Below are 27,901 nucleotides of genomic sequence, written 5' to 3' on the forward strand. Positions count from 1 at the left end.
TTGCATCAAATGCGGTAACTTTACCACATTAGAGGTTTGTTAAGGGGGTTGTTTAAATAACATGGTTGCCCTTGCAACACATATATCTTTTGATAAACTCTCGTTCTATACTGCACAGCAGCAGCAGCAGCAGCAGCAGCTTTGTGTGTGTGCATGTGTGTGTGACTGTGAGGGTGCGTAAGAGGAAAAAGGAAGTTGCGGGATGAAGTTAAAAGTCTTCGACACAGTGCAGCTCTGCAGAACACCCACCACGGAAGAGAGGCAGAACGAGAGCGCCGAAGTCTGATAATGAGATAATGAGAGGAGGAGAACGTCGTGAGAGAAGACTGAGAACAGCCAGGAGAAACTGAAGGTGAGAGCTGAATGTAGTAGTGATCCCACACTGATCTGCAGTTAGAAAAGTATTAAGTTATCTAGTGGAGTAGTTTGTTTTTTTGTTATTCTACTGGGTTTCAAGAGGGCTGCTTCAATATTTCACTGAAAGGACGGAGTGAGAGCGACTGCTTTGGTTTCCGACTAAATACATCATCAATAATTTACATATCCAGATTCCAGTTAACTTTGGATAATGGGAGAAGTTAAACTGTCACAAAGTGAGATTTAGAGCTGATTTATTTGTGTTATGGAGGGGCAAAGGTTATCAAACTTCAAGAGGATTTTGTATCTGTGAATTCAGACAGTGAAAACATTCAGTGTGAGAATACATGTTTTTGTTTCTGTCTTCTTGTGAGCTAACTCCTCTCTGATTGTCATGAGAGCGTTAACTTGATCTGACTGACTACTGGATGTTGCACAGAGTGATAGTGGTCACTGGTTACTGAAAATATATATCTGTTGTGCCAACCGGTTAATCTATCCATCAGAAAGCAAAGATGGAGTTGTGGCGGCAGTGTGCGGTGTGGTTGATTGACTGTCGAGTTCTTCCTGAGAACCACCGGGTCACATGGGAGAGCGCCCAGGTAAATCATCTGTGTCACGTACAGTACACACACCTGCACGTCAACACTCATCCCTGTCTCGGTTCGGTTCCTCAGTCTGATTTTACGTGTGCGTGTGCGTTTGCCAGGTGTGTGACCTGGCTCAGGCGCTGAGAGATGGCGTGCTGCTCTGCCAGTTGCTCAACAACATGCTGCCTCAGGCCGTCAACCTGAGAGAGATCAACTTGCGACCACAGATGTCTCAGGTAACACCCACAGTCACACAAACACACACAAACCTTTTCCTGATCTATTTCCATAGGCCATTTCCATAGCGACCAGGAGGCAGGACTGACGCTCCAAGGGGTCCGATAGGGAAATACCGTAATCTATATCTTTAACAATCAGGGGATTGTAGAGGTGTAGAGATTGAGAAGGGGATGATGATGAAGAACTGAAAAAGAGAAACAACGAGATGGCTTGCTGAGAGGCCTAAATCTATATTATTTAACTTTAAAAGTTTTATTTTATATATTTTTTAAAGAATGAAAAAAAAGCTTGTCAGTATACTTTAAATTGGTTTTGAATAGAGGGGGATAAAAGCTTGCCTGACTGATTTGAAGTCAAACAAAATCTGCCCACCAGCACCTCCAAAGCTCACTAATTACCACATTATAAAGAATATTTTAAATGCTGTTATATCTTTACAATTTCCTGCAACTTTCTGTAGCCTGACAACTGCTCTCAGCCAGGAAACAACCCGACATTTCACCCACTGTGAAAAGGCTAATTGTCATATTTTTTTGCATTTTGGTGTTTTATTTGTATAGATCAAACAAACAAGATATATGTTGAGTGATCTGTGAAGAACCACCCAAGCTGTTTCCCCCTGTTTACCGTCGTAATGCTAAGCTAAGCTCATCTTATTGAATAGAACAGACAAACAAGATGTAATGAGTTGAGCTTTGAAGGTGGTTGGTAGGCGGATTCTGTCACCTTTGAGCAGAACCAAGCTAGCTGGCTAAGCTAACCAGCTACAGGCTTGAGAGTGGCATCGATCTTTTCATTTTATGAAACTTTTCTAGTAAAACACCAGGGTTTACCGGTATCTGGATCCACACTTAAAACTTGGATCATGGACTGCCTTTCATGAAAAACATCACGCTAACTAATAAACAAGCACTCAAGCTCAGAGGAGAGAATTCAAAGTCATGCTGTGAGACAAAGTCGTGTGAAAGATTGGCCTAAATGTGCCGAGGGAAGTCCTCTTGATCATGAATGATAGGACTCGCCGTGATGTCCTAAAAGTGTGTGTGTGTGTGTGTGTGTGTGTGTGTGTGTGTGTGTGTGTGTGTGTGTGTGTGTGTGTGTGTGTCCATGGGTTACAGTGCTTTGACACGTGTATGTGAAACTCTGGGATGTCCTATAAGGTCAAGAGTGGTTAAGAAACATCCGATGATTAACAGAAGACGGGAGTCCACTCTGACGTGTACCCACACACACACACACACACACACACACACACACACACACACACACCTGATGCTGTTACACAAGCAGAGGATCTTCCCATTGCTCTTGCAACGCTACGCTGTGCTGCAGGGAATGTGCTTCGATGTGTGCAGCAGTATCAGTTAGAACTCAACGTTTCCCCTTTTCTCAAATTAGAGTTCCGCATTTCCCACTGCTGAACAGACAGAGACGCAGAAGTGAGCAAGAGAGAGAGAGAGAGAAAGAGAGAGAGAGAGAGAGAGAGCAGCTGCTTCAGGAAGTTATGTAAAACAACATATGTGTGACATGGTGGTCAGACATATACTGTGCACTGCACTCTCTGTGGTTTCTTTTGTAGGTATATTTTGTTGTAAAATAAAAAAGCCCTTCATTCTGCTTCTCTTAGTATGAGACATTCCCCCGAGTTAGTTCATTGCTCTTCGCCTTCCTGTGGTCCGTGTGGCTCAGCAGCACTTATGAGCACTTTGTGCAACTATTTATTTAGAATCTATGTCACTTAATGTGAGAAAAACTGCTCATTAGAAAGACAGCAATACTTTGAGCTTGCAATGTTCAACAATATCTATCAGGTCTGGTTGTTTTACTGGATGTGCTGTATTTATTCCTGCTTCACGTTCATCTTCTGTTTGTTTGTAACAACACATTATTTGTCTTTTTAAATGTTTAGTCTAGTTTGTAGTTATCAAGGAATTGTGGGTATGTTTACGCTGAATATTGCCAGTTTTTGACTGGATACCTGCAATATTACTGACATTTTCAGGCTAATCAGCGATGTAATAACGCTCCCATGCTGCACTATAAGGGTGAACATGGTAAACATTATCCCTGCTAAACATATTTGACTTTGCCATTGTGTTCATGTTAGCATACTCATGTTAGCATTCAGCTTAAGTAACAAGCACAACCTTGACAGATGCTCTAGCGTGGCTGTAATCACGTTCATGACATGAACTCTTAGATAGATAAATGGATTGTGGATCAACTAACCGTTTTAATAAAAAATAAAGTAACATTTGTGTTTGTTTTTAGTTCCTGTGCCTGAAGAACATCCGGACGTTTCTGGGAGTTTGTCAGGAGAAGTTTCACCTGAAAAAGAGTGAACTGTTTGAAGCCTTTGACCTGTTTGATGTTCGAGACTTTGCAAAGGTATAACACCACTTCATCTTTCCCTATCCATCCATCCATTTCAGTGCAGTACAGTAATGTATAAGGGCAACACATTGTCCCATCATACTACAGTCATTACGGTAGAAGTCAGAAGGGTGAACAGAGTCCTAACTCCTCACTGCAGCTTGCAGACACCCACAAAGCCTTAACAGGAAGAACTTTGGTGATTCTCTAATTGAAGCGGCTGAGTGAACGTATGAATTCAGTATTTCACAGTTCTCTTTCACTTTCGGTGCAGTGCAGTCACAGCAGTTTAATGTGAACAAAAGGAGATTGGAAATGTGCACTTGAATGTACAAAAAAGAGGAAGCAAATTCTTTAAGAACAAAATGCGTCAGGAGGTGGAACTCCACTTGTGGAGTCTTAGAGACTTAGTGTGGACTATTTTTACAGTTCACGTTCTTTTTGTTTAGTTTACGGGCAGTTACTGTCACCGAGCTTCTCGTTTTACAGAACTGCTTCCAGTCAGTCAACCAGTACAAGAAAAAACTGAAAACACACTAGCATGGTGTACTCTGAAGTGTCTGAAGTGTTCAGAGCCGTATGAGTGCAAAGCGGCTGCGGTGAGCTAACCTGTGAGGCTCACTCGGATGCACTAACATGCACTAAATAGCACAAGTGCAGGGAGAGTGACTTAATTCTCTAATCAGGTAGACTTCACTCCACTATATCTTAGTTGTTGAATACAATTATTCTTTGCTGCTATATTAATGCTCTGAATATCAAATAAAGAATCTTTAAAGTCTTGCATTTAAAAATATAGTTGCGTATAAACGACAACTCAGCATTTAAAGGTGGTTGTGTGTCCATAATTAGTCCGGTACATTTTCCTCCAAAACAACTTTTGCGTTTCTGCAATTCCATTTTGTGCAGATTTAACAAACAAAATATAAGTTTCCTTTTAATGAGATTTAAAGATAGGTTGGTGGATTTTGTTTGAGTTCTTTATTGCCATGTGCACAACAATTACAGTGTTTCCAGAGTGCTAAGCTAAGCCAATCAGCTGCTTCAAGTAGCTTCTGAAACTTTTCTCTCCCCACATTTTTAGGATATTCATTTCCAACTCTTCATATTTAACGGGCAAACATGAGGGTGATGCCAAACTTCTTATGTTATTGTCCACCCGAAAGCTTTAGAAAGTCCAACATTTCTAACTTTCAAATTCTGCTAATCAGATGGCAGTATGACTGTAAACCAGTCTATTCAAATGTTTTTTTCCCCTAAACTTCTCCTTCACACTCTCACTTCTTGTTAATTCTTTCCTCTTATTATTGTCTTGAATGAAATTAGAAACATCAGACTAACAGATCAGCAGTACTGACTGAGAAATATGTTCTTTCTTTGGACAGCCTGTTTATTTCTTATATCTAAAAGTGTCATGACAGGCCCACCTTCTTTTAATTTTTCTGTCTGAAAAAGGACTTGTTTTGTGTATTTCACTGCAACTCTGGAGAAAGTTCTAACTGTAACAAAAGTCAAAGGTGATTTTGTAAAGGGAGACATTATAAAACATTCAAAAACATAACACCAAGTCCAGAGAGAGATATTAGAGTTCACAGATGCACGGTGTTGCTTAATCAACCCCCCCAAAAAGTCAGTTTCATTCGGATGGCAGTGTAACATCTTTGAGCTAGTTTTTGATCACATCTCTCATGAAATTGTTTATCTGAGATCACTCATCGTGATACTGCAGTTCTCACTTAAACAGTCAAATAGTGCTAGAATAAGTGTGAAACCAGGTCAGAGGAGAATTATTCAGCGTCAATGTATAAGGTGTGAAACAACTCTCTGACAGTGTCTCTGATAGGCTGTGTGTCTGTGTAATCTATAAACGTGTGTGTGTCTCTCTGTGTGTGTGGCAGGTTATAGACACTCTGTCCATCCTCTCTCATTCGTTCATTGCTACACAAAAAGGATTCCAGTAAGTAACTTCCTTCCTCTGTTTTGTAATCGAAGTGTTAATGCTGTTTTTTTTGGGGTTTTTTTATATAACACCTTACTTCATGACCATCTGTTTAGCATGTATAAGCAGTACTAAGAAATGTGGTGACAATGTGCCTTTCTGACCAGCCACTCAAAGCGCCGTACACCACATGCCAACATTCACACACACATTCATATACAAGGTGCCACCTGCTCATCAGGATCTAATCTAATACTTTATAGATGCGTTATAACACGGATTGATGTAGTTGTACACAGATATAAGGACACTTTTAAGTGTTTAAGAAATATGCTATATTATTCAAATTTTATTTCACGATATTGAAATGGTGGAAGAAGTACAAAAGTATTTGCATCAAACTTAAAGTCCAGAAAGTACTTATTATGCAGAATGGCTCATTTCATATTGCTATATATTATATTGTTGCATGATGATTATTGCTGCATTATTGTGTAATCATACCTAAACCTGGAGCCAAACTTAACTACTTTATTTACTTATTTGGTGTTAAAAATCTGAATATGTAAAGTAGCTAATAAGAAAAGGTGTCAAAATGTAGTGGAGTGAAAACTACGAAGGAACGTTAATACCTCAAAAGAGTACAATACTTGACGAAATGTACTTAGTTACATGCCACCAGTGCTAAATTGTCATTCATTATCTTTTTACACACCACCCTCCTCTTATGGGTTCCTATAAGAGGAGTTATAGATGATGACAAATACATTAATAAGCAATTACAACCACAAGTGTGTGTGAAATAAACTATTCATTAAATGTTTAAGTACTGCTAATAAATGCTAAGTCCTTTGTTGGCATGCCACTCTGAATGTGATCGAAACATGAGGAATCAATAGAGATTTATAAATGTAATTGACTTCATGGAGCAGAGGCTGTGTTTTTTTTGCTCCAAAGTAGAAGTAACTGATAACAACAGAAAAACAACTTCCCTCTGTCTGTTCAAGCTGGACTATATTTAGTTGGAAAGTTTTGCAGATTTAACCTCAATTTTAATGGATATATTTTAAACATATTGTCACACTGTTCTTACTTTACCACCATTGCATACAAACACATACTTTCCCCACCTCCAGGCCTTTCCCTCTGGAAGGATGCACTCCTGATGATGAGATCTACAGCGGCCTGTCCGACCAGATAGAGTAAGTCTTTTTCTCAATAATGTTAAAATAATCATCTTGAGGATGAAGATTATTGTCAATTTAAAATACGTACAGCAGAGTCCCCCTCTGTGTTTGCTAATAACTTGAGAAGCTCTCTTTGGATTGAGAATGTGATGTTTTCAGTTTGGGATTTTAATGAAGAATAACACTATGATGATATGTATCTTGTGTATCAGTGACACGGTGGACGAGGATGATGACTTGTACGACTTCGTGGAGGACGAGGAGAACGAAGGAGACGAGATCTATGAAGACTTAATGAGGACGGATGAACAACCTGAAACTGTGAGTGAACCTAAGATTAAAAGGAGGGTTTTGGCTTTGTTTTGGCAACCAGGTCTGTTTTTGACCACAGCTGTTCAGAAATCCATGGTCCAGTCTCTGTCTGATGATCCAAATTAGTGTTTTCCAACAATTGTGACCAGAACCCCTTAAAATTAAGCTTTTTTTTTTACTTGAGATCTCTTGTCACGTTTATATCTTTTCTTTAGTAAGTCAACTATTCAGTAATTTGCAAAGATTAGAGGACACATTGAAAATAAAGACAATTTTGCATTGCAGAAATATTTCTTTTTGCTTTCCTATCCTTTTAATCATCTCCATATGACACCCAGTTTAGGAACCACTGATGCAAACCAGAATTTTTTTGCAATAGGATCTACTTTAACAGAAAACTTCCGATAGCAGCCCCATTCAATAAATACATTATGTGGAAATGTCACCCAGCTCCATAATTCATAAAAGCACAAGCTGGCTATGAGACGCTATGGTTGCTGGTGTAAATGAGGCCTCAGGAGAGTCGGGGTTAGAAATAAAAGGGCCTCAAGGGGGAAAAATGCCAGTATTTTATCAAATATGTATGCATCAATTGGACTATTGTTTCTACTGTTTTTTATGTGAAACAAATGGAACAAATTGCTTCCAAAAACAGCAAAAAATTCTGCATGCAGTAGCAAAAAATACTTGAATTGAATAACCATTATGATTTATGCTACAAATGATGTCCTTTATAGTTAACATATGTAAAGATTAACATAAAATGGCCCTTTTCTGGTCCCTCTGTGCTTCATTTGACATTTTTTCGTGTGTGTTCCTGCAGCATCAGAAGACCGGAGTAGACAAACGAGAGTGCTGCCTGCAGGAGATCAGACAAACGGAAGAGAAATACTCGGATACACTGGAATCCATATTACTGGTGTGCACACGTTTTTCAATCTGATGAAAGGAGATCCATGTATTTAAACACATGGACACACAAGCATGCATTTCTTTGCACATTTAAAGGGAGAGTAACAACCATGTCTTCTGTATATTTGTGCAGCACTTTATGAAGCCTCTTCAAAAGTTTCTCCAGGCTGCAGACATGGAGAGTATCTTCATCAACATAGAGGTACGGGAGGAGATTATCTACATACCTGTTCACGTGTACAGTTCATGTTAACATTTATGTATTCAGCCTTGTTTAAATGTATCTTTCTGTGTATTTGTATTTGTAGGATTTGGCCGACACTCATCGTAATTTGTTGGAGGAGGTCCGGAGCTCCATCCTCGATTACGGAGCCAAGAACCTGCACCAGGTGTTCCTGAAGTACAAGGAGAGGTACACAACACACTGTTGTACAGTTACACTAGGAATACATGTATGTTATAATATGTTCTAATACACTTCCCCCCCCCCTTCAGGCTTTTACTGTACGGTCGTTACTGTAGTCAGGTGGAAACGGCGACAAAACACCTGGACAAGCTTTCGAATACGAGGGAGGACATCAGAATGAAACTGGAGGTGAGGAAATGACACACTGATACACAAAAAGTATAAACTGGCCGTAACCTTTATAAACGATGGTCTCCGTGGGAAATGCTGTTTGCTCTACTGGGGAATTTTCTGTTTGGTTTTGGTTTTGGTTTGGGAAGGTTGAGTCTGCTGCACAACATCCTCTTAACACAACTATGGTTAACTGCAGGTGTTTACTCCCACCCACCCACCCATCTCTCTCTCTCTCTCTCTCTCTCTCTCTCTCTCACTCTGTTTCTCTCTCTTACTATCTCTCTCTCTCTCACCATCTCTCTCTCACTCTGTTTCTCTCTCTCTACTTCTCTCTCTCTCTCTCTCTCTCTCTCTTACTATTTTTCTCTCTCTCTCACTTTCTCTCTCTCTCTCACTTTTTCTCTCTCTCTCACTTTCTCTCTCTCTCACTCTACTTCTCTCTCTTACTATCTCTCTCTCACTATCTCTCTCTCACTCTGTTTCTCTCTCTCTCATTCTCTCTCTCTCACTATCTCTCTCTCTCTCTCTCACTCTGTTTCTCTCTCTCATTATCTCTCTCTCTCTCTGTCTCTCTCACTATCTCTCTATCACTCTCTCTCTCTCTCTCTCACTATCGCTCTCTTTATCTCTCTCTCTTTCAGGAGTGTTCAAACAGAGCAAATAGTCGACGTTTTTCTCTCAGGGATTTACTCATGGTCCCAATGCAGAGGGTCCTGAAATATCACCTGCTGTTACAGGTATGTTTGTACAGGTGTGTGTGTGTGTGTGTGTGTGTGTGTGTGTGTGTGTGTGTGTGTGTGTGTGTGTGTGTGTGTGTGTGTGTGTGTGTGTGTGTGTGTGTGTGTGTGTGTGTGTGTGTGTGTGTGTTTGTGTGAAGCATTGATGGAATGTAAAAGTACAAATTTGAGGGACTTGTAATTTACTTGAGTCTTTTGTTTTCGAGTCACTTTATACTTCTATTCCACATTTTAAAATATTGTAAATTTATCTGACAGCTTCAGTTACTTTACAAATTCAGATTTTTGCACGTATGAAATATGATGTTGTCTTATACCATACAAGTACAGTTTACAGCAACATGTGGAATGACAGAAAATTTATGGGAAACTAAAACATTTCATGGATTTGCTGCTTTTCCTTTTAATTATTTAGATTTATTTAGAATAGTTTTGAGGTCTATAAACAACATTTGTGTTTTGTTACACTGTGTAACATTGTGCTCTGGGATATTGTGACAAGCTTTCCTCACCAATTCAGAAGTTTTACAAACCAAACAATCAATCCATTGACAGGGAAAATAAATCAGCAGATTAATCCATAATAGAAATAATCAGTAGCTGCAGTCCTACACAAAATAGCTCCACCACATCCAACTACAACAGTAAAATCTCGCTTTTAGCATAATGTATGAGTAATAGTTATCTACTAATATAATATATAATAATTCATGCATGTTCATTTTCCCATTTTGTATCAATTCTTTGTCTGTTTGTGCCTTCAGGAGCTGATGAAGCACACCACTGACGCTACAGACAAGGACAACCTCCGCACAGCTCTTGACGCCATGAGAGTAAGTGCATATGTCAATCACCAACCTTAATTTAGGATATTTAAACACTTATTAATTAATGTATGTGTGCGTGTTTGCAGGACTTAGCGATGTGTGTGAACGAGGTGAAGCGAGACAACGAGATCATCCGACAGATCACCACCTTCCAGTTGTCCATAGAAAACATGGTGAGGTCACATGATTCTTTTTTAATATTTAAAGGCTTTTATTTAATATTTTACTGATCATCCTCACCTCTCCTCTGCTCCTCAGACTCAGTCTCTAGCTTTCTATGGTCGGCCCAAGATCGACGGAGAGCTGAAGGTCTGCAGCCCGGAGAAAAAGTCCAAACAGGACAGGTGTGTGTTGTTTGTGTGTGTCAGTGTATCTCTCATGTGTTAATGCCATATGTTTGACCTGTTGTTGCATCTGTGGCTGTTCCTCAGGTATGCGTTCCTCTTCGATAAGGCCATGTTTATCTGTAAGAAGAAGAGCGGAGAGACGTTTGAGCTGAAGGAGCTCATTGAACTACAGTACTACCAGATACGAGACGAAACCACGGGAGAAAAGGACAATAAGAAGGTCTTTGTACTTCTCTGTAGCACCTGTTATACCAGACAGTACATCTTTAAAGCATTGATAAAGCTAACAGTGTGTGTTTGTGAACAGTGGTCCTTTTTGTTCCTCCTGCTGGACTGCAACGGGGGGTGTGGATTCGATTTATACTTCAAAACCAGAGATATGAAGAAGAAATGGCTGGAACAGTTTGAGATGGCTCAGTGAGTTATCACACATGTACACACGTGGAAATAAAAAAATTTAAAAGTTTGTTTATGCTGCCTTCAAGTGGCAACAGATTTGTCGGTTAATGCAGTTTTAAGTTCGTCAAATATTTTATTTAACTGATTACTCAGTAAATATAACATGTGAAATACATCAGAATAGAAATACCACTAAATGGGTTTATCTCTGTCTATAGCTGTTGACAGTAACTGACTTGCAAAATGTTAGCTGCACGGTCTTGTGCTGCGTCTTTGCTGATTGCTTAACACTAAAGGAAATGCACATTTTTTTTTGATTTGTAGATAGTTATTTGCGATCAGATCTTTTTTGCTGCTGCTGCTGTTGTTGGCTTCTTCAGTCTCAGGAATACCAAATAGATGCTCTTTTGGCTGGGGGCAACAACAATTGCTTGACTTTCTTAAAAAAAACCAGCTCTGTGAATGCTTGTCACCCTGGCGTTGTTAAAACAGTTCAACACTTGTGCATGTTTGCAGGTCGAATATGTGTCCAGATAACTCCACAGCCAACAACCACGACTTCCAGATGCACTGCTTCGAGGAAACCACCTCCTGCAAGGCCTGCTCCATGCTGTTAAGGTACTTCATCTCACTAGCTGTTTCTCTCAGTTTGTCTCTTAGCTCCAATTTTTCTTCAAAACATTTGAATCCATCTATCTCTCTTCTGCAGAGGGATATTTTTCCAGGGCTATCGCTGCACTCGCTGTAAAATGGCTGCACATAAAGAGTGTTTAGGCAGAGTTCCTGCCTGCGGACGAAACTCAGGTACGTTTATGAGCGTGTGTTAAGTACTTCTAATTAGCGTAAGTATCTCCTCTCTCACATTAAATTGTCATCTTTAAATTACAGATCATGCCGGTACTGTGAAGAAGGTAAGACTACATTTTATCTTTGACATTGTGGAAAGGTTTATATAATTCAGGCCGAGGTGATGAATAAGCCCTTGTTGGACTTTTTTCCTCTCCATGCACACTGTTTTACACAGCAATTAAATTCCCTTTTGTTAGTTAACTTGCACAAATAGATAAAACTTGAGGTACGGTTTCTCCAATTTTGTTTTTGTCTTTTGTTCCTCCAGATCAAACCACTGAAATCCTCCAGACATTCCAGCATTGGTAAGAAATTACATTACATTAAATTTAAACTCCCCTAGAGACATTTACAGTTAAGGCATTTTAATAATTCACTTGTAATGCAGGCAGAGGACGCCTCCATCTATAGTGAGGCAGAAAAGTTTATCCAAGAGCAGAAGGGTTAAAATCACAGAGTATTCATTTTCTATTAAGTAGTTTAATCATATGATGATTATGACACAACCAAATTTTCCAGAAAATGTGAGGGAGATCTAGGTGATAAATGCAATTAAGGAGATCTGTACATTTGGTGCAATCAACCGTCAATTGAAAAAGGCTTGCAGAGATTCAATTTGAAATATTACATAGGCTCCATATAGCCCCTGTTAGTCTCCACAAAGTATCTTGAACCGTCAGTCCTATTTGAAGTGAGTGTAAAACAGACTTTGGGTCTTATTACCACTACATTTGGGCCTAGAATCAGGGGTAAAAAATGGGTTAGACACTGGAGTTGCATAGCCCGAGCTAAGTCTGTTAGGTCTTCACATGACGGATTTGTTATTTATCACTGTGAGCTTTTCGTTCTGAATTAATTAGAAATAAATAATGTTAAAACAGCATATTTTTATCTGATGTGTCGTGTCAAATCTCCTCTCCACAACAACCCCCTAAATGCTCAAGACTAAATGAAATACTTGATGGAGTCAAAGTTCTTGCACTGCCCGTCAGATCTCCTACCGCAAATCTCAACGTCTCCTCCTCTTCTTCCTCCTCCTCCTCCTCACTCTCTCAGGATTTCCTAAGATGGAGGTGTGTCAAGAGTATTATGGCTTGCCTCCACCCCCCGTGGGCTTTGGCCAACCGCTTCACCTCTCCAGAGGTGACATCATTGAGCTGACCCGGGCGGATGCAGAGCTGCCATGGTGGGAGGTAGCGTTAAAAACCAAATACCAGCGTATACACTCTGACGGGGCGGGGGTTCACGCGTTATTCTGTTGTGTTTTCAAACCCCGCTTCCTGTGGTTTGTGTGTAGGTGTAAGATGCTTTTGTCTCTTTCAGTCTCTTTTGTCATTTTCCTCCCTGAATCTCGTTCCACTTCCTCCCTCGGGCCCAACCAGCACTCGTGATTCATTTAAAAGGTTCTGATATGGAAAATAAATCAAACCCAATGGCTGAATTCCATTTAGCTTCTTCAGTTTCAGGGTTGAATCGAACAGAGCCATCGTCAAAGTTATTAGTAACACCTGCTTTGAAAAAAGATGACTGACATTTACATTACTGCTCTTCATTTTCACAAAAGCACACCGTAGTTTGAAGGTCGATGCGTGGATTTTCTTTCTTTGTCAGTTATATTATGGTTGAATGATTTATTTATTTATTTAACCTCATATATATATATATATATATATATATATATATATATAAGAGGGGACATTTAGGTCTGGGTCTTTTTGTTTACCTGATGGTGCATTCAAGTGCATGTGGAAACTTCACTTGTGAATATTTGTGATTTGTCAAACATCATTGGATTCACAAAAATAAGTAAAAATGGATTCTGAAAAGGCGTCTTCTGGTTCAGCAGCCTTTCAGGTCTTTGATGTTGAATCTTCCTCAACAAGTACATTTCCTGCTTTCACTGACTTTAACTATGTTACCTCGTAAAAAAAACCAACCAGAGAAACTAAAAGTAATTTATTTTTTTGTTCCTGACTGTCAGTTTTCTCTGCAAGTTCATTTTAAATGAGCTCAAATAGAGGGTAAAACAGACCTTAGGTTTGTTCTGTAAAATTGTAAGTAATGTGAAGTCTTTGTAGTAAAAGGGCTAAAGCCTGCAAAACACTGGCTTTCAGCTTTTGTACTGTTGGATCCACAATTTTATGATTCATCTTTTACTCTCAAACAAACAGTTATTTTTCATCACTTCAGTTGTTTCAAACTTTACAAGACTTCCTTAGTAATAGTGCCATACAAATTTGGTGTAAATTCTCTCAGATCTGCACGAGTCATTTGTTTTAGGGTGGTGGTTTGTTTATAAATGACTTGTTCATGTTGATCTTATGAGTCATTTATATGTTGCAATGACTGCTTGGTCCTACCCGGTCCGGTCATGTGATTTGCTGTTGTTTGTGACACTCAGGGAAGGAACCTCACGGTTGGTCAAATGGGATGGTTCCCCTGCCAAAAAGTTCAGCCCTACATCTCTGTGAGTACGAACCACGAGCCAAGATGCTCTCCTGAATACCAGACACCCTGCACCAAACTGAAAATACTGAAAAAAGTGTTACTGAAACCAACATCAGCAGTGTAGGAAGTGAAGAAAAGTTACCGCTCTGATTGGAGACCTTTTGCTTTAAATCTAACGTCTGTGTGTTCTCACCCGTTTTTTCCAGAAGCAGACCTCTGACTTGTCTGGCTTCAACTGGTGAGTATCAACAGGAACCTGGTTACATAACTTGTTAACCTCACGGCTCTAATTCTTCCTGTAATGCAGTGCACTGCAACAAGGAAGAGTTTAGACCACAGAAAACCCTAATAGCCACAAAAACAGAACCAGATAGTGAAAAGTGCTTTTAAAGCAGCTTTGGATGTATAGAGTAATCTTTATACTCATCATAATTACAATGATATACCAGCTCAAGGGGAAATCAAAATGCAGCAACTAACAATGAAAAGTATCCATGTATTGGATTTAGAATGAGTTACTTTAGTGCCTCCTGGTGGCAACATCAAGTATGACACTGGAATGAAACAAAAACAGAAATGCAGTCAGTTTCATAAAAATGAAAAAACCTTTTGGTGTAACTTAAGTTAACTTCCCCCTGTTTAGCATTTATAATCAGCACATAAATAGTTAATAAAGTGTTTGTTACTGTATTTGTCAACAACTATAACTCATGTGGGCACCAATAAGTAGAGGTTGTTGTATAAACATATAAAGAATGATAATACAGTAAACTACAGTTTTAATAATGTAGAATATTTCTATAGGAGAAGTTATAACTGCTGATAAATACTGCACTTTAATAAGCAGTTAGAAATGATCTTATATCTGCGTACAATTACATAATAGTGTGTCATTAACCACTTGTCAAAAAATGATAAATGCTAAATAAAGTAACTTAAAGTAAAGTGTTAAAGCAACATTTTATTGAAACAGACACTTTTATAATTTCCTATTAAACAATTTATAGTCTTGCTTTAAACAAATAATAAGGTTCTGATTCTCACTGTGCTCGAAGGTTTGCAGGGAACATGGACAGAACCGCAGCCAAGAACCTGTTAATATCCCGGTCCGATGGAACATTCCTCGTGAGGCAGAAAGATGGAGGAGAGTTTGCTATCAGTATAAAGTAAGCCTTTGCAGTTGTATTGGTTGAGGGAATTTAATCTTGAGGAATGTGTATTTTTGTTTATTTTCTCTTTACAGATTGAAGATGATTTTCCAGTAATTGCTGATTTGGCGACTTACAAGTCGAAAGATGGCAAGATATATCTAGGTTAAAATTGGGCTAAATGTGGTTAAAAACTGAAGGTTATTTTTAGATGTCGTGGTCATATTCAGTATAATATTGTTCCATCAGCATTTCAATGACTATATTTCAGTGTGAAGAAGGTCCTACTGTATAGCTACATGTTGAAATGCTGTAGAAACGATTATGTAACTATTCCAAGCTTCTTAACGATAAGAATTTGCTGCTTATTTGTCTTAAATTAAAATGAATGAAATATCTTCTTGTTTTTGATTGTTGCTCGGACAAAACAAGCAATTTGAAGACATTGAGCTCTGGGAGCTTTTTTTCACAGTTGTCTGACATATTAAGGACCAAAGGATAAATATAAGAAAAATAATCTGCAGTTTAATAGATTAAAAGAAGTGAAAGTTATAGCCCTGCTTGTAAACCAGTTTTAAATGACCAAAGTCATGCTTGCTCAGCAATGTAGAATGATGATTTAGCTAAACCAAAATTGCTGGATGACTGTGAGTTCTAGTATCACTTCCTCTCAAAAACAGGATAATATATGTTCTCCAACAAAGGACGAGTACCTCATCTGTAAACCGTTCTCATACTAACAGCCACTAATCTTTGCAGAAGTTGAAATGTTTGTTTTCCTTCTTTTGATAGGAGCACCGACACCATTCAGCTTTCAAACTAAACAATGCTCAATATTCAACCTCTTTGTGTTCTCAGACCCTCGACAAATAATTGAAATACCCCAAACACTGAACTTTCCCTTTTAATTGTATTCATTTTATTAATCTTAGAGCACCTGCTTTACTGCTTCCTTTTAATCCATAATCCCCTTTCTGCTGTTCCAGGTTCAACATGGACATCCGACACATTAAGATCACGTCCACTGAAGGCCTGTACCGCATCAATGAAAAGAAAGCCTTCAAGGGCTTAATCGTAAGTATTTTTTAAACCTCATCTGGCTAAGATATGATGACACTGACGGTAGAAATACACTAAAACTGCCCTTTACGTTTTGAGTTATGTCCTCCTGTCAAACTGCGTCCGTCATCTGCTCAACCTCCTTTAAATCCCTCTTTAAAACATGTTTTTATACGTATGCTTTCACATGGGTCCTTGGCCTGAAGAGAAGGCATTCTCTTGACTTTTATCTTAATTATTATTTGAATGATTTGATATTGTTTAATATTAATCATTGACAAGTGTTTCTTATTTGGTCAATGTTGTATAACTTTAAAATATTTTAAATTGTCTGCCATTTCTATCTTGTTCAGCACTTTTGTAACCTTTGTTTTGAAAGGTGCTGTATAAATAAAGAAAAAATCACTATCTGTCTCACATGTAAAAACATGTTCTCCTCTCATTACGGTTCTTCTTCTTTTGTTTAGGAGATGATTGAGTTTTACCAGCAGAACTCTTTGAAGGAATACTTCAAGGATGTGGACACCACGCTGTGTACGCCTTACAAACAACCAGAGCAAAGCAACTCGCCCAACCACACGCCACACACAACACCAAACACAACACCGGGTACAGTACATCCCTGTCACTTCAAACTATTATGATCATGTTTAAAGAATCGTTCGAAAATTTGGGAAATACGCGTAGTTGCTTTCTTGCAGGGAGTCAAATGAGAATATAGTGGTATCGATCTTCTCGTCAAACTCTTAGCATGAAAGAGAATAAGGTGATTTGCCAAAACTTTTCTCTGAAGCTTATGTGTTGCAACGTTGGCCTGTTCTGACAGGAGGCAGCATGAGGAGTTTCGGCGCAGTGAGGGCCAGGTATGACTTCTCAGCCAGGGACCGCTCAGAGCTGTCGCTGCGGGAAGGAGACACCATCAAGATCCTCTCCAAGAAAGGTCTCAGTGGTTGGTGGAAAGGAGAAGTGTACGGCCGGGTGAGGAAACTGCAAACATAAAAATAACTAGAAACATGCACACAGTAGAATGCAGATCTCCGCCAAGATCTGTCTGTAACTAACACTTCTGTCTTGTGTGACCAAATGAATACAACCCACAACTTACTAACCTTCCACAAAGACACCAACGGCATGCAAGGCGTCTTAAAACACACATCATTGAAACCTAAAAACAATCGCGATGAATGCTGGCAATCAGCTCAAAGTCGTCTTATAAGACGTGTTAGAATCCTGCCAAACAACAAGATTAAACTGACCAAGCATAGCAGCTGCTGATGAGTTGCGGTGAGGTACAACAGTGTGTGTACAGGTAGTTGCATTAGCTATAGTGTTCAGCCAAATACACTGTCCAAAATAGTGAAAGGGAGCAGGTGTAGAGGTGTGAGTAATAGTTGTTCCGTTAGCTGTTAGCAGTTAGCCAAACACTCCGTCTAAAACAACAAAAGTAAGCCGCAGAGCAGCGGCCGAGAGATAGGCAGCATGGTGTTTATGGTATTTCAGTTAGCTGTTGGCTAAAAACTCCCACCATTCCGTTAGCTGTCAGCAGGCAGTCAATGGCATTACAAAACAGGAAAGTATAGGTGTTCTTAGCAAGTGTTAGTCACCACAACCACGTGAGGTCTTTGTGCATGAAGCCATAACTGGACCCCAACAATAGTATGCGGTTTGCTGCAGCGGAATGTGAGAATAGTTGTGGACAGCTGCAGAGATGCACGCTCACTCACAGACGGACACACACACACACACAGTTGAATTTATCATCCTCCTGGCGGAGATAATTAGTATTATTTTTTTTTTAAAAACACTAATAGGTTTTTAGGCGTCTTGTCTTAACCTGTACTGCTCGTATTTCCAGGTGGGGTTGTTTCCAGCCAACTACGTGGAGGAGGATTACTCTGACTACTGCTGATGTGGCTCCAGAGGAGATGTGTAGATCCCATAATGTATGTGTGGAGGTCTATGTGATAACTGGTTTACCATCGATTGCATTAACCCGTATGCACCAGTGTGGCTGTGTGCGTGTGAGAGAGATGCTGTTACTTGTGATGACTGTCTAGTGATGTGAATAAAAGTTTTGTCCAGCTGATCTAACGAATGTCTGGTTCACGTCTGAACAGCTAACTTCGAAAAAAAGTGCGTGCTCAAACTTTACATCCATGTGACTTTTTAATTCCGATACCGGTAACTGGGCTTTTGGGTATCGGCCGATAAAGAGTGTTGACCAGTTGATACTAGTGTTTAATTAATAAACTGTAGGCGTCACTGTGGAAGTGATTGGGCTCATAATTATTTTATGAGTAAGGCAACAACAGGCTTGACTTAAAAAATCCTTTCCTAACTTTGTAAAACAAAACGTAACAAATAAATAAATAGATTTAAATGTACTGAATTATTATAACAATGGTAGCTCATACCTGATCCAGCCATTTGAGTCATTATCGGACCGATATGACTCAAATACCGATACTGTTTATATATACACATATATATATACACCTCCGTAGCTTCTAAGTTTTTCAGCTGCTCTTGATGAAGATGCATTATTTTAAAATATTAAGTATCTTTATTTCTTTGAAAACACACTGTGCTAGAGGGATTAGTGCAATGACCTCGGCATACAGTAAAATATATGAACATTTTAGAGTTATATGCTTTAAAATGACGTAGACATACAAGAGGTAACAGTTAAGATTATAGGACAACAATGACCGGCACTCAGCCTTGTAAGTAGGTAAATATCCGCTTTATTTCCAAAATATCAAAACAAAAACTGAACAACAACATTTCTTTAACATAATTTGTGGGCAAAATTAATTCACTAAAACTGAGATCAATGTAATGTTTATGTAGATACTGCTCCTGCTCTCCCTGATGATCATGGTGGTTTCCGGATACCAATCCCATTTCTGTGTGTGCATGTGTATGAGTGTGTGTGTGTGTGTGTGTGTGTGTGTGCGTGTGAACGTAGAGGGTCATCTGTGTGGCATTGAACTGTGGTCCTCCTCTGGTCTACTGGTAGTACAGCTCAAGGTTCATCCCATCATGGATTTCATCTGCAGAGGTTGTGGTTAAGTACAACAGTTCAGGATAAAAAAATTCTGCTTGGTAAAAGTTTGCTACCATTAATATGATAAAAGGCTCCTTCTGTTTTCAAATTATAAAAAATATTTTTAGCTAATTTAGAAAGACATTTTTACTGCTGACATCGACAATTTCATAATGTAGAATGTAAAAAGCAGGGGAAAAAATGTTTTTTTCTCAAATTGTTAGGATTTAGTTAAGTTGCACAATGTATTGTTGGCTGGTTTGTTATCTTCTGGTAAATAAGAAAGTTATCGGTTTAAAAGTGTAATTTCAGCCAATAATTACTTCTAATAATAAGGAGGCTTTTCTTACAGTAACTGCAGTTCTTCTGTGGCTGTGAATGAACATTATAAGTGTAATAATGTAATGTCACAGACAGTGGAGACAGTCCTATTTTGAAAGTGGAGAGAGTACTGTTATTGAATCCGCCATTACTGAGAGACAATAGTTAATGGTTCACAAATTCTATATTGGTGCAAAACTACTTCCAGTCTTTAGAGCCACAATTCACCCGTCCATAAATGACCACCTTTTTCGTAATTAAGATTATCCAATGCTTATTTTTAAAGTTTGAAAAAGTAAGTTGGCCTCTGTGAAATACAACAAACGCTGACAGAATATTGCTGCCAAGATAAAGACAGTGGGAGTGCAGCTGCAAAGCTTGTTTAAAGGATACAGTCACCCAGAGACACGTGGTCCTTGAATATAGTATACCTGTGGGAACAGAGGAGAAACATTTAACTGTTAATAGCAGATGGCCAGAGAAACAATTGTTATGATCAGTATTCCAGACAAGCAACTTACCATTTCTTTAGTACAATCTTGTCAAAACGGGTTCCTGTCTGAGCAGCTATGAGCTTCTTCAGATCTCCAATGGTGTCTTCAGAGCTGAAACATGGCGGTTAAGGAAGTAGCAACGTGATGGCACCGTAAAAAATGCAGGGTCACAACTCAAACGTGGTTTAACTAACATGTCATTTAGCCTTACTTGGTTCTTCAAAAGCAGTTGAAGGATATATTTTTTTATCTTGGAAGAAGTTGTCTTGAATTACAGAGTGCTCTTAATTTGAAATAGAAAAGACAACAAGACTGTGCACTCATGATTTTTTGGAATGGCACTGTGGCTACGGACTTTGAAATCTGGAACAGTCTCCGATTCCACCGCAGTGTGAGGCTACAAGTTACTGTTATTTTCGTTTTTAGATTGCCAAAAAACACATTATGACATCATCATATATTGTTTTATCCGACCATTACTCTAAAACCCGCAGCTGTTGAGTTTACGATGTTGAAAAACATTTGAGACAAATAGGCAAATTTGTTTTTCGCAATCTAAAAACGAAAATAACAGTAACTTGTAGCCTCACAGTGAATTAGCCTGCACCTTTTTGGCATGAAGTTAAGGACTTCTAGACTACCTATATATTAACTCATCTTCTCATTATGCATACACAATGCATTCCTATTGAAATTGCAGTTGTTTCACTTTGCATTTACTGCACACCTGTCTACCAAAAATATATAGTGTCTTATATATGATATATGGTGTCAATTTTATTTAACCTCTGCACCATTTGATGTTGTAGTGTATTTTATCATATTCTGCTATACCTTGCTGCACTGAGGCCATGAAGTTGTTGCATGCTGCGTGATGTTGGGAGTCTGGGTACTGAGGAACTGCCCTAACAATGACCTCATGACCAACATACGACATGACAACCTTGTTTATAGTGATGTTTACACAGATGGAAGATTCTAGGTTCTCAGGAACGTATTTCAAAAAGTGTATGTTTTACGATGTCTGAATGATGTATGTACTGCTCAATATGTTGTATGCCTTTGTGCACATTGAAGGGATGCACAACACAGATATAAGTTCAGACTGAAGGCTGAGAGCCTCGGTCTATGCTGAATCTCTGTATGGGCTCCGTTCTGCGCAGAATGACTTCAGATGCAGTGATTCAATAAAGAAATTGTTGAAACTGCATCAACGGACCTGGACATCTTCCTTTATCCTTTGATATCACATTATATACTACAATGTCTTTATAGTCTCATATTTAACTTGTGTTTTATTCATATTTGTACTACCCTGAGCCTTCCTCGTAGCACTTATTGCATTCGTATTAGTTGTTGCACTTATTGTATTCGTATCAGTTCGCTGCACTTATTGTATTCGTATACTGCACTTATCCTATTCGTAGTAGTTTGTAGCACTTATTATATTCGTATTAGTCTGTTGCAATTATTGTTTTCGTAGTAATTTGCCTCTGCACTATACTTTTGCTCTGGTTTATGCTCTTAGATGCTTGTTTAAGAAAGGAGATGCACTTATGACTTCTGGTGACTAGTAGTTCTCTTGAATACCTATGTTGAATACACTTCCTGTAAGTCGCTTTGGATAAAAGCGTCTGCTAAATGACTGTAATGTAATGTAATGTATATTTTGAGCATTGTTGGAGCCTAAGATCCAAGATTTCCATTAGTTAGAGAATGCATCTCTGTAAACAAAGTCAATAATCAGGAGTAACTGCACAGCTTCAGAGAAGGATACTTGCACTTGACCCTGACCTTCTTGCCCAGGCGATCGTTGCAAACCACCTCGATCATTTTGAGTCTCTGTCTGCAGAAGGGAGATATGTAGACATCTGGTTAGCATCACATGTGTGAGTGTTGAGCTGCTCTAACACAAAATATCCTTATAATTTAAGACAATTATGCTCCTACATTTATCTAGATAGAAGCTACAGCCACTGTGGTACATTTTCCCAGCATGCAACGCGAGAGAAACCAGAACCTGGACTGTGAAGTGAGTTTAAACCAGCCATGGTATGTCTTTATTTTGTTGTATAGTATGTGTATTTATTGTCTGTGTAGTTGTATAGTATGTGTATTTATTGTCTGTGTAGTTGTATAGTATGTGTATTTATTGTCTGTGTAGTTGTATAGTATGTGTATTTATTGTCTGTGTAGTTGTATAGTATGTGTATTTATTGTCTGTGTCTGTGTAGTTGAGCTGCTGCAACACTTGAATTTCCCCCATGGGGATCAATAAAGGAATATAATAATAATAATGTTGGTCTGGTCTAAAGTCTGGTGTTAGCTAACACATGATAGCACGACAAGCTAACGTACATTGTTTGGACCAATGTGCTTAATGTTACAAAGCACAAAAGGAAACCAACATTATGTCTTGAAAATGACAAACATTGTGCTACATATACAACGACGAAGGGTTAAATGTGACATTCATACCTGGATATTCGCTGCAAAATAACAAATACTGCCTGTCGATGATGTGCTGTGGACTGTTCCGTCCGTAAAGCTGATTTGTTACGCGTGTGAACCTCTCGGCCAATCAAATGGGCGCAGCGGTGATTGACAGCCCGCGCTAGCCAATGACAGGGCAGTAAAAAGGCGGACCTGATTCTGAAAACAACTGGTGCCGTAAACCCGTTGGCTAAGTGTCGTAACTCGCCTAGCTGCAAGCCCAACCTGTCACACACACGATAGCTTCATTGAAAAATCTAATTTGCAAAACCCTGCTGCAGATAAAATAATGGCGGACGAGGAGAAGTTACCTGCTGGATGGGAGAAAAGAATGAGTCGCAGTTCAGGTAATGCAACAGGAGCACCGAGAAGCTAAATATGCTAAGCTAAGCTAAGCTAAGCTAAATGCCATTGAATACCGTTATGAATGTAGCTTAGGAGCTAGCAGCTGCAGCATCGTGTTTAGTGCTGGATCGGGGAGGATGATGCTGTAGCTGTGATGGGGATGTGATGGGACAGGTGAAGGGTAACTCGGTGTTGCAGGTGTGTTTTGCATAATGTGGTGTTTGGCTGTTATTTGGTGTGTTTTGCTTCCTCAGAGCTGCGGGGCCCTGCATGACGTCACTCTGCTCCAGTGCCTCACCTGGTTTTTATTTTTACATATTTATGTTGCAAGGCCGAAAAAAAGGGGCTTAGTATATTGCATTTCCATTTAAACATGAATGTTTCATAGTTTACTGAGTCTCACACTCAGCTTTGCTTTGTAGGCTGCAGAACTACAGTGATGGAGGAACTATGCACATCCAGAAGTGCTTATGCCAAACTCTAAAAATACTCTTTTTCATTACAAATACAGTTCGTGCATTCAAAACCTTACTTGCAGTACCAGTCAAAAGTTTGGACACACCTTCTCATTCAATGTTTTTTTCTTTATTTTTTTTTTTATTTTTTTCTACATTGTAGATTAATATTGAAGACATCCAAACTATGAAGGAACACATATGGAATTATGTGGTAAACAAACAAATGCTCAACAAACCAGAATATGTTTTATATTTTAGATTCTTCAAAGTAGTTGAAGGAGAAGGTGTGTCCAAACTTTTGACTGGTACTGTATATTTATTGGTTTTATACATTTAACACAATTTACATACATAGATGAACAATTTACATACATAGATCAACTTGAACATATGGCAGTATATAAAATAACAATAAATAATACAAATATCACTTGAAAATAAATAAATGGGTAAATTATCCAGTACCAGTCAAAAGTTTGGACACACCTTCTCATTCAATGTTTTTTCTTTATTTTTATTTTTATTTTTTTCTACATTGTAGATTAATATTGAAGACATCCAAACTATGAAGGAACACATATGGAATTATGTGGTAAACAAACAAATGCTCAACAAACCAGAATATGTTTTATATTTTAGATTCTTCAAAGTAGTTGAATGAGAAGGTGTGTCCAAACTTTTGACTGGTACTGTATATTAAAGTATTTAAAAGTATTATCAGCAAATACTCTTAGGCCTACTATGTCATACTGCACTGCCTTTTTTTTACTAAAATGTTACACCTTATACTATGTATATATAATATTTCAGTTATTGTGGATTCTTTACTGTTTTTATTGCTTATTTATAATACTTTTTTTTTATCTTGTTTTTCTTTTACTATGTCTCTTGTTTGCACTATCCTCTATGCTGCTGTAATCCTGTACATTTCCCCGCTGCGGGACTAATAAAGGATTATCTTATCTTATGTCTCTTATCCCATACTATCCCATTATGTTACAGTGACTCTTGCACTATTCTCAATTATATTAATTATAGCACACACATTAATCCTTTATTTCTATTACTTTCTATACCTATATGTAGCTATTTCTGTCCTTGTACTGCTGCAACAACCACATTTTCCTGCTGGGGATCTTAGTCTTAAAATTTACATTAAATATGAAAAGTAAGAGTACTCATTGAGCAGTAAAGTGGTCCCAGTCACTGTTTTACTTTATGATGTTTTTATAATAATTGGTATTTCTGCTGCACTAATGTGTATGTTGCATTTTACTGCTGTAGATGTTAAAGCCGTGTACATTTTAACTCATTTATATATTGTTGGGTAGTTTAAGTTTCAGCAGTGCATCATATTCTATGAGGTCATCATATGTTTGTAGCGTTGCCGCCCCGTGACAACAACGTATGTGCTTAGAAAAGCTACTTTTTTACAGCTTTAGTTACTTTTCAGATAACAATGTCTTGTCCCCTTCCTGTCCAGAGAAAACCATGTTTCTCCAGATGAGTTGGATTTGAATGTTTGTGATGAACTGACAGATGAAGAGTTAGTTTATGTGTTGAGAAAATTCTCCCTACTTCTTAAGATAAATAAACTATTTAAAATCCCTCTTGGGTCAGATGGAAAGTGCATCGTCACAAAGCTGAAAAGAGGGCTGGTTTTTTTGAGCTCGTGAAAAGTAGAATTTTTAGAAATGCATGGTTCTTGCAGGACAGCGGCGCTATATGTAGCCACGTTGAGAGCCTTGTGAAGGCTATATATATATATATATGTGTATATATATATATTTTTTTTGTATTGAGCACCATTTAATATTGCGTCTTTAGCTTGCTCTGCTGCCTCCATTTGTAAACAAAATGATTGAATGCATCTTTATTGACTCTCACTCTTTGCCCTGCAGGCAAAGTATACTACTTCAACCACATCACCAATGCCAGCCAGTGGGAACGTCCGGTGGGAGATGGCCGTGGAGAGCCAGAGAAGGTCATTATGTTTAATATTTTAAATTTGTTTATCGTTACAATAACAATTAACTTTTAATAACGAGAACTTTTCAAAATAAGAGTTACAAAGTGCTTTACAAGATAGCATAAAAACAAGACTGAACTAGTTTAATGACGATTGAAATTAGGAGTGGGTGGAGGAGGCCTTATGATGTTTTGGGCTTCCTGCCAAAAAAACCAATAACGGCCCTGTAAGACTAGAGCCAAAGCTCTACAACAAACTGCTGGTTGCATACTGTGGTTTCAGTCCCATGTGTGTAATAAACGGCTGCATTTTGTTTATTTAAAGCTCACACATTTACAAATGATTTCATAGTTTAATCCTTATTTTTTTATTATATAGATAGTGATTCTGACTTATTTGAGAAAAATAAACAATCATTCACACCAGTCTTATTGATTCTTGACACTGATCAGTTTGTGCTCTTCCCTCACTCAGGTACGCTGCTCTCACCTCCTGGTGAAGCACACTCAGTCACGTCGTCCATCTTCTTGGCGAGAACAAAATATCACACGAACTAAAGACGAGGCCCTGGAGCTCATTCAGAGTACGTGAGGCATCGGAGAGGGAAGGGAAGGGGGGATGTGGTTCATTCAGGTCTGATCATCACGTTAAAGTTGTTCTTTATTTCTCTGTTCTTTGCAGAGTATATAGAAGAGATCAAGTCTGGAGAGGAAAAATTCGAGTCCCTGGCTTCTCAGTTCAGCGACTGCAGCTCAGCTAAGAACGGTGGAGATCTGGGACAATTTGGCAAAGGTACAAACCCGCACATGCAACAATACACCAGAATTTTCTAACGCAAGTGCACTACTCTTCAGGAATACACAAACCCACAAGAGCTGTACATGTATATCAAGGGTTGCTATACATGTGTGTGTTAATATGTTGTTTTTGTTAGTTCATTCAGCAGGACAACACAGATAAACATTGCTGCATTAGAAAAAATCAATGCAAAAGACGTAATGTGTGTATATACAGTGTCTGACTAAAGCTAATGTGCAGCTGCAGGACCTGTTAGGCTTTTTAAAAATGAAATAAATAATAAAATAAAGGAGAGTTACCTAAAAGTGTTTCAGGATAACTCTGGTGAATGTGTATTAAACAGCAACAAATACTTTTATATAATGTTTATTAAAACTACAGTACCCAGCTGTTTTAGGAAATTATTTAGGTCTTTTTAGAAATGAAACTATATATTTGTGACCTGGTTTTAACTGTACTTTAATAAACAAATAATTAAAGAAAACATAATAAAAAGTAAAAATTCTAAAGGTAAACGCAGGTATTTATGTACACACAGGTCCCAGATGATAATTTACAACATGTTCATGATTTAATTTTTAAGTCTTTTTATCTTTTTATGTTTTAGGTCAAATGCAGAAGCCTTTTGAAGATGCCTCCTTTGCTCTCAAAGTGGGCGACATGAGCGGTCCTGTTTTTACTGAGTCTGGAGTCCACATCATCCTACGCACTGGTTGACAGGAAAAAAGCCACAAACTAAACTTTCCTCTCATGTCTTCGCACACACAGTCCCACCAAACCAGACCTGATTTGTTTTAATGTCCCACACCACCCAATAAACAAGGCTTATGGGCTGAATCGCGTTAGTTTAATGGGATCCTTTTGTTCCAAGCACTATTGGACATGTATGAATAATTAAATCACACTGAACATCTAAGGAGTATCGCAGATCATTCCTGTGAGACCTCAAAGCTTTTATTAACCCTGGCAATGCCATTATATGAAAACATGAGTGCCTGTGACTCTGTTGAAGTGATTTGCTCCCGTGGAAACAGTTTCACACGATGCGCGACGTTTGAGAATGCGTCTGTAAAAGCTTGTTTTTGTATGTGCATGTCTTCAAAAAAAAAGGACCATTTACCGTATGTTTTCCTGTAACCGTTTCCATTTCTACTGTATGTGTGCCGAAACAGATCCTCGATCTTGTTTTGGAAAATGAATTCACAAGATGTTTAAAATACTTTTACATATATACATACAATACATTGCAAACCCCTGCAGCCCGAGTGAGTGCTGTTCTTCTTCATTTAGCATTGATTTAAAGTTGTTATCCTTTGCAGATGTCCAGTAGGAAACAATCATTTGTTGTCATGATCCATTTTGAAAAGTGCATGTTTCCTCTCCTTTAGGATATGCAAAGATAAAGATGGCACAGTTGAAATCTTCCAGGTTTTAACAATCAGCTCTGCAGCTTTTAAAAGCATCAAAGTTCAGATGACCCGTTACACCGTCATTAATGGAGTTTTTCCTGCATCAATAAAGATATCTCTTTTTTTTGTAAGTCTCTTGTTTTGGGGTTTGTTTAGAAACGATTGACAAACTTATTATGCAATCACTTTAAAGTCGGTTGGATGAAGCACTACAATAAATTGTATGCAGAATAGACAAGCCTGTTGCATTAAGGGAGATGCTGC

The 27,901-nt window shown here is 38.5% G+C and overlaps 3 protein-coding genes across 6 annotated transcripts; 2 read left to right on the plus strand and 1 right to left on the minus strand.

The window, feature by feature from the left end:
• Positions 1-209: 209 nt before the first annotated feature.
• LOC129095252 (proto-oncogene vav-like) lies at positions 210-18,946 on the plus strand. 4 transcript variants are annotated; one of them, XM_054603624.1, is made up of 29 exons: positions 217-352; positions 864-959; positions 1,067-1,183; positions 3,459-3,575; positions 5,459-5,517; positions 6,636-6,701; positions 6,899-7,007; positions 7,822-7,917; positions 8,044-8,112; positions 8,219-8,322; positions 8,406-8,505; positions 9,132-9,227; positions 9,992-10,060; positions 10,141-10,227; positions 10,313-10,398; positions 10,486-10,621; positions 10,709-10,818; positions 11,317-11,418; positions 11,510-11,604; positions 11,689-11,711; positions 11,918-11,954; positions 12,706-12,842; positions 14,051-14,116; positions 14,307-14,335; positions 15,153-15,263; positions 16,232-16,319; positions 16,772-16,913; positions 17,131-17,282; positions 18,160-18,946. In XM_054603624.1, exons 2-29 carry the CDS (start codon positions 873-875, stop codon positions 18,211-18,213), a joined length of 2,544 nt encoding a protein of 847 aa, XP_054459599.1. In that variant the 5' UTR covers positions 217-352; positions 864-872; the 3' UTR covers positions 18,214-18,946. The 4 variants fall into 4 exon arrangements, 3 of the variants coding, with proteins under 3 accessions (XP_054459599.1, XP_054459598.1, XP_054459600.1); XM_054603623.1 differs by having other exon boundaries at positions 218-352; positions 14,304-14,335; XM_054603625.1 differs by having other exon boundaries at positions 218-352; positions 12,706-12,722; positions 14,304-14,335.
• Positions 18,947-19,031: 85 nt separating this feature from the next.
• ubl5 (ubiquitin like 5) lies at positions 19,032-22,717 on the minus strand. Its single transcript, XM_054603626.1, has 5 exons — positions 22,644-22,717; positions 21,943-22,011; positions 20,193-20,276; positions 20,065-20,102; positions 19,032-19,357 (listed from the first exon to the last, which is right to left on the minus strand). Exons 2-5 carry the CDS (start codon positions 21,996-21,998, stop codon positions 19,314-19,316), a joined length of 222 nt encoding a protein of 73 aa, XP_054459601.1. The 5' UTR covers positions 21,999-22,011; positions 22,644-22,717; the 3' UTR covers positions 19,032-19,313.
• Positions 22,718-22,836: 119 nt separating this feature from the next.
• pin1 (peptidylprolyl cis/trans isomerase, NIMA-interacting 1) lies at positions 22,837-27,765 on the plus strand. The gene is made up of 5 exons (XM_054604932.1): positions 22,837-23,005; positions 25,363-25,445; positions 25,905-26,013; positions 26,112-26,222; positions 26,836-27,765. The coding sequence occupies exons 1-5, from the start codon at positions 22,948-22,950 to the stop codon at positions 26,943-26,945; spliced, it is 471 nt and encodes a 156-aa protein (XP_054460907.1). The 5' UTR covers positions 22,837-22,947; the 3' UTR covers positions 26,946-27,765.
• Positions 27,766-27,901: the final 136 nt, after the last annotated feature.

This window comes from Anoplopoma fimbria, chromosome 9 (assembly GCF_027596085.1).
Source record: "Anoplopoma fimbria isolate UVic2021 breed Golden Eagle Sablefish chromosome 9, Afim_UVic_2022, whole genome shotgun sequence".
Classification (NCBI taxonomy): Eukaryota; Metazoa; Chordata; class Actinopteri; order Perciformes; family Anoplopomatidae; genus Anoplopoma; species Anoplopoma fimbria.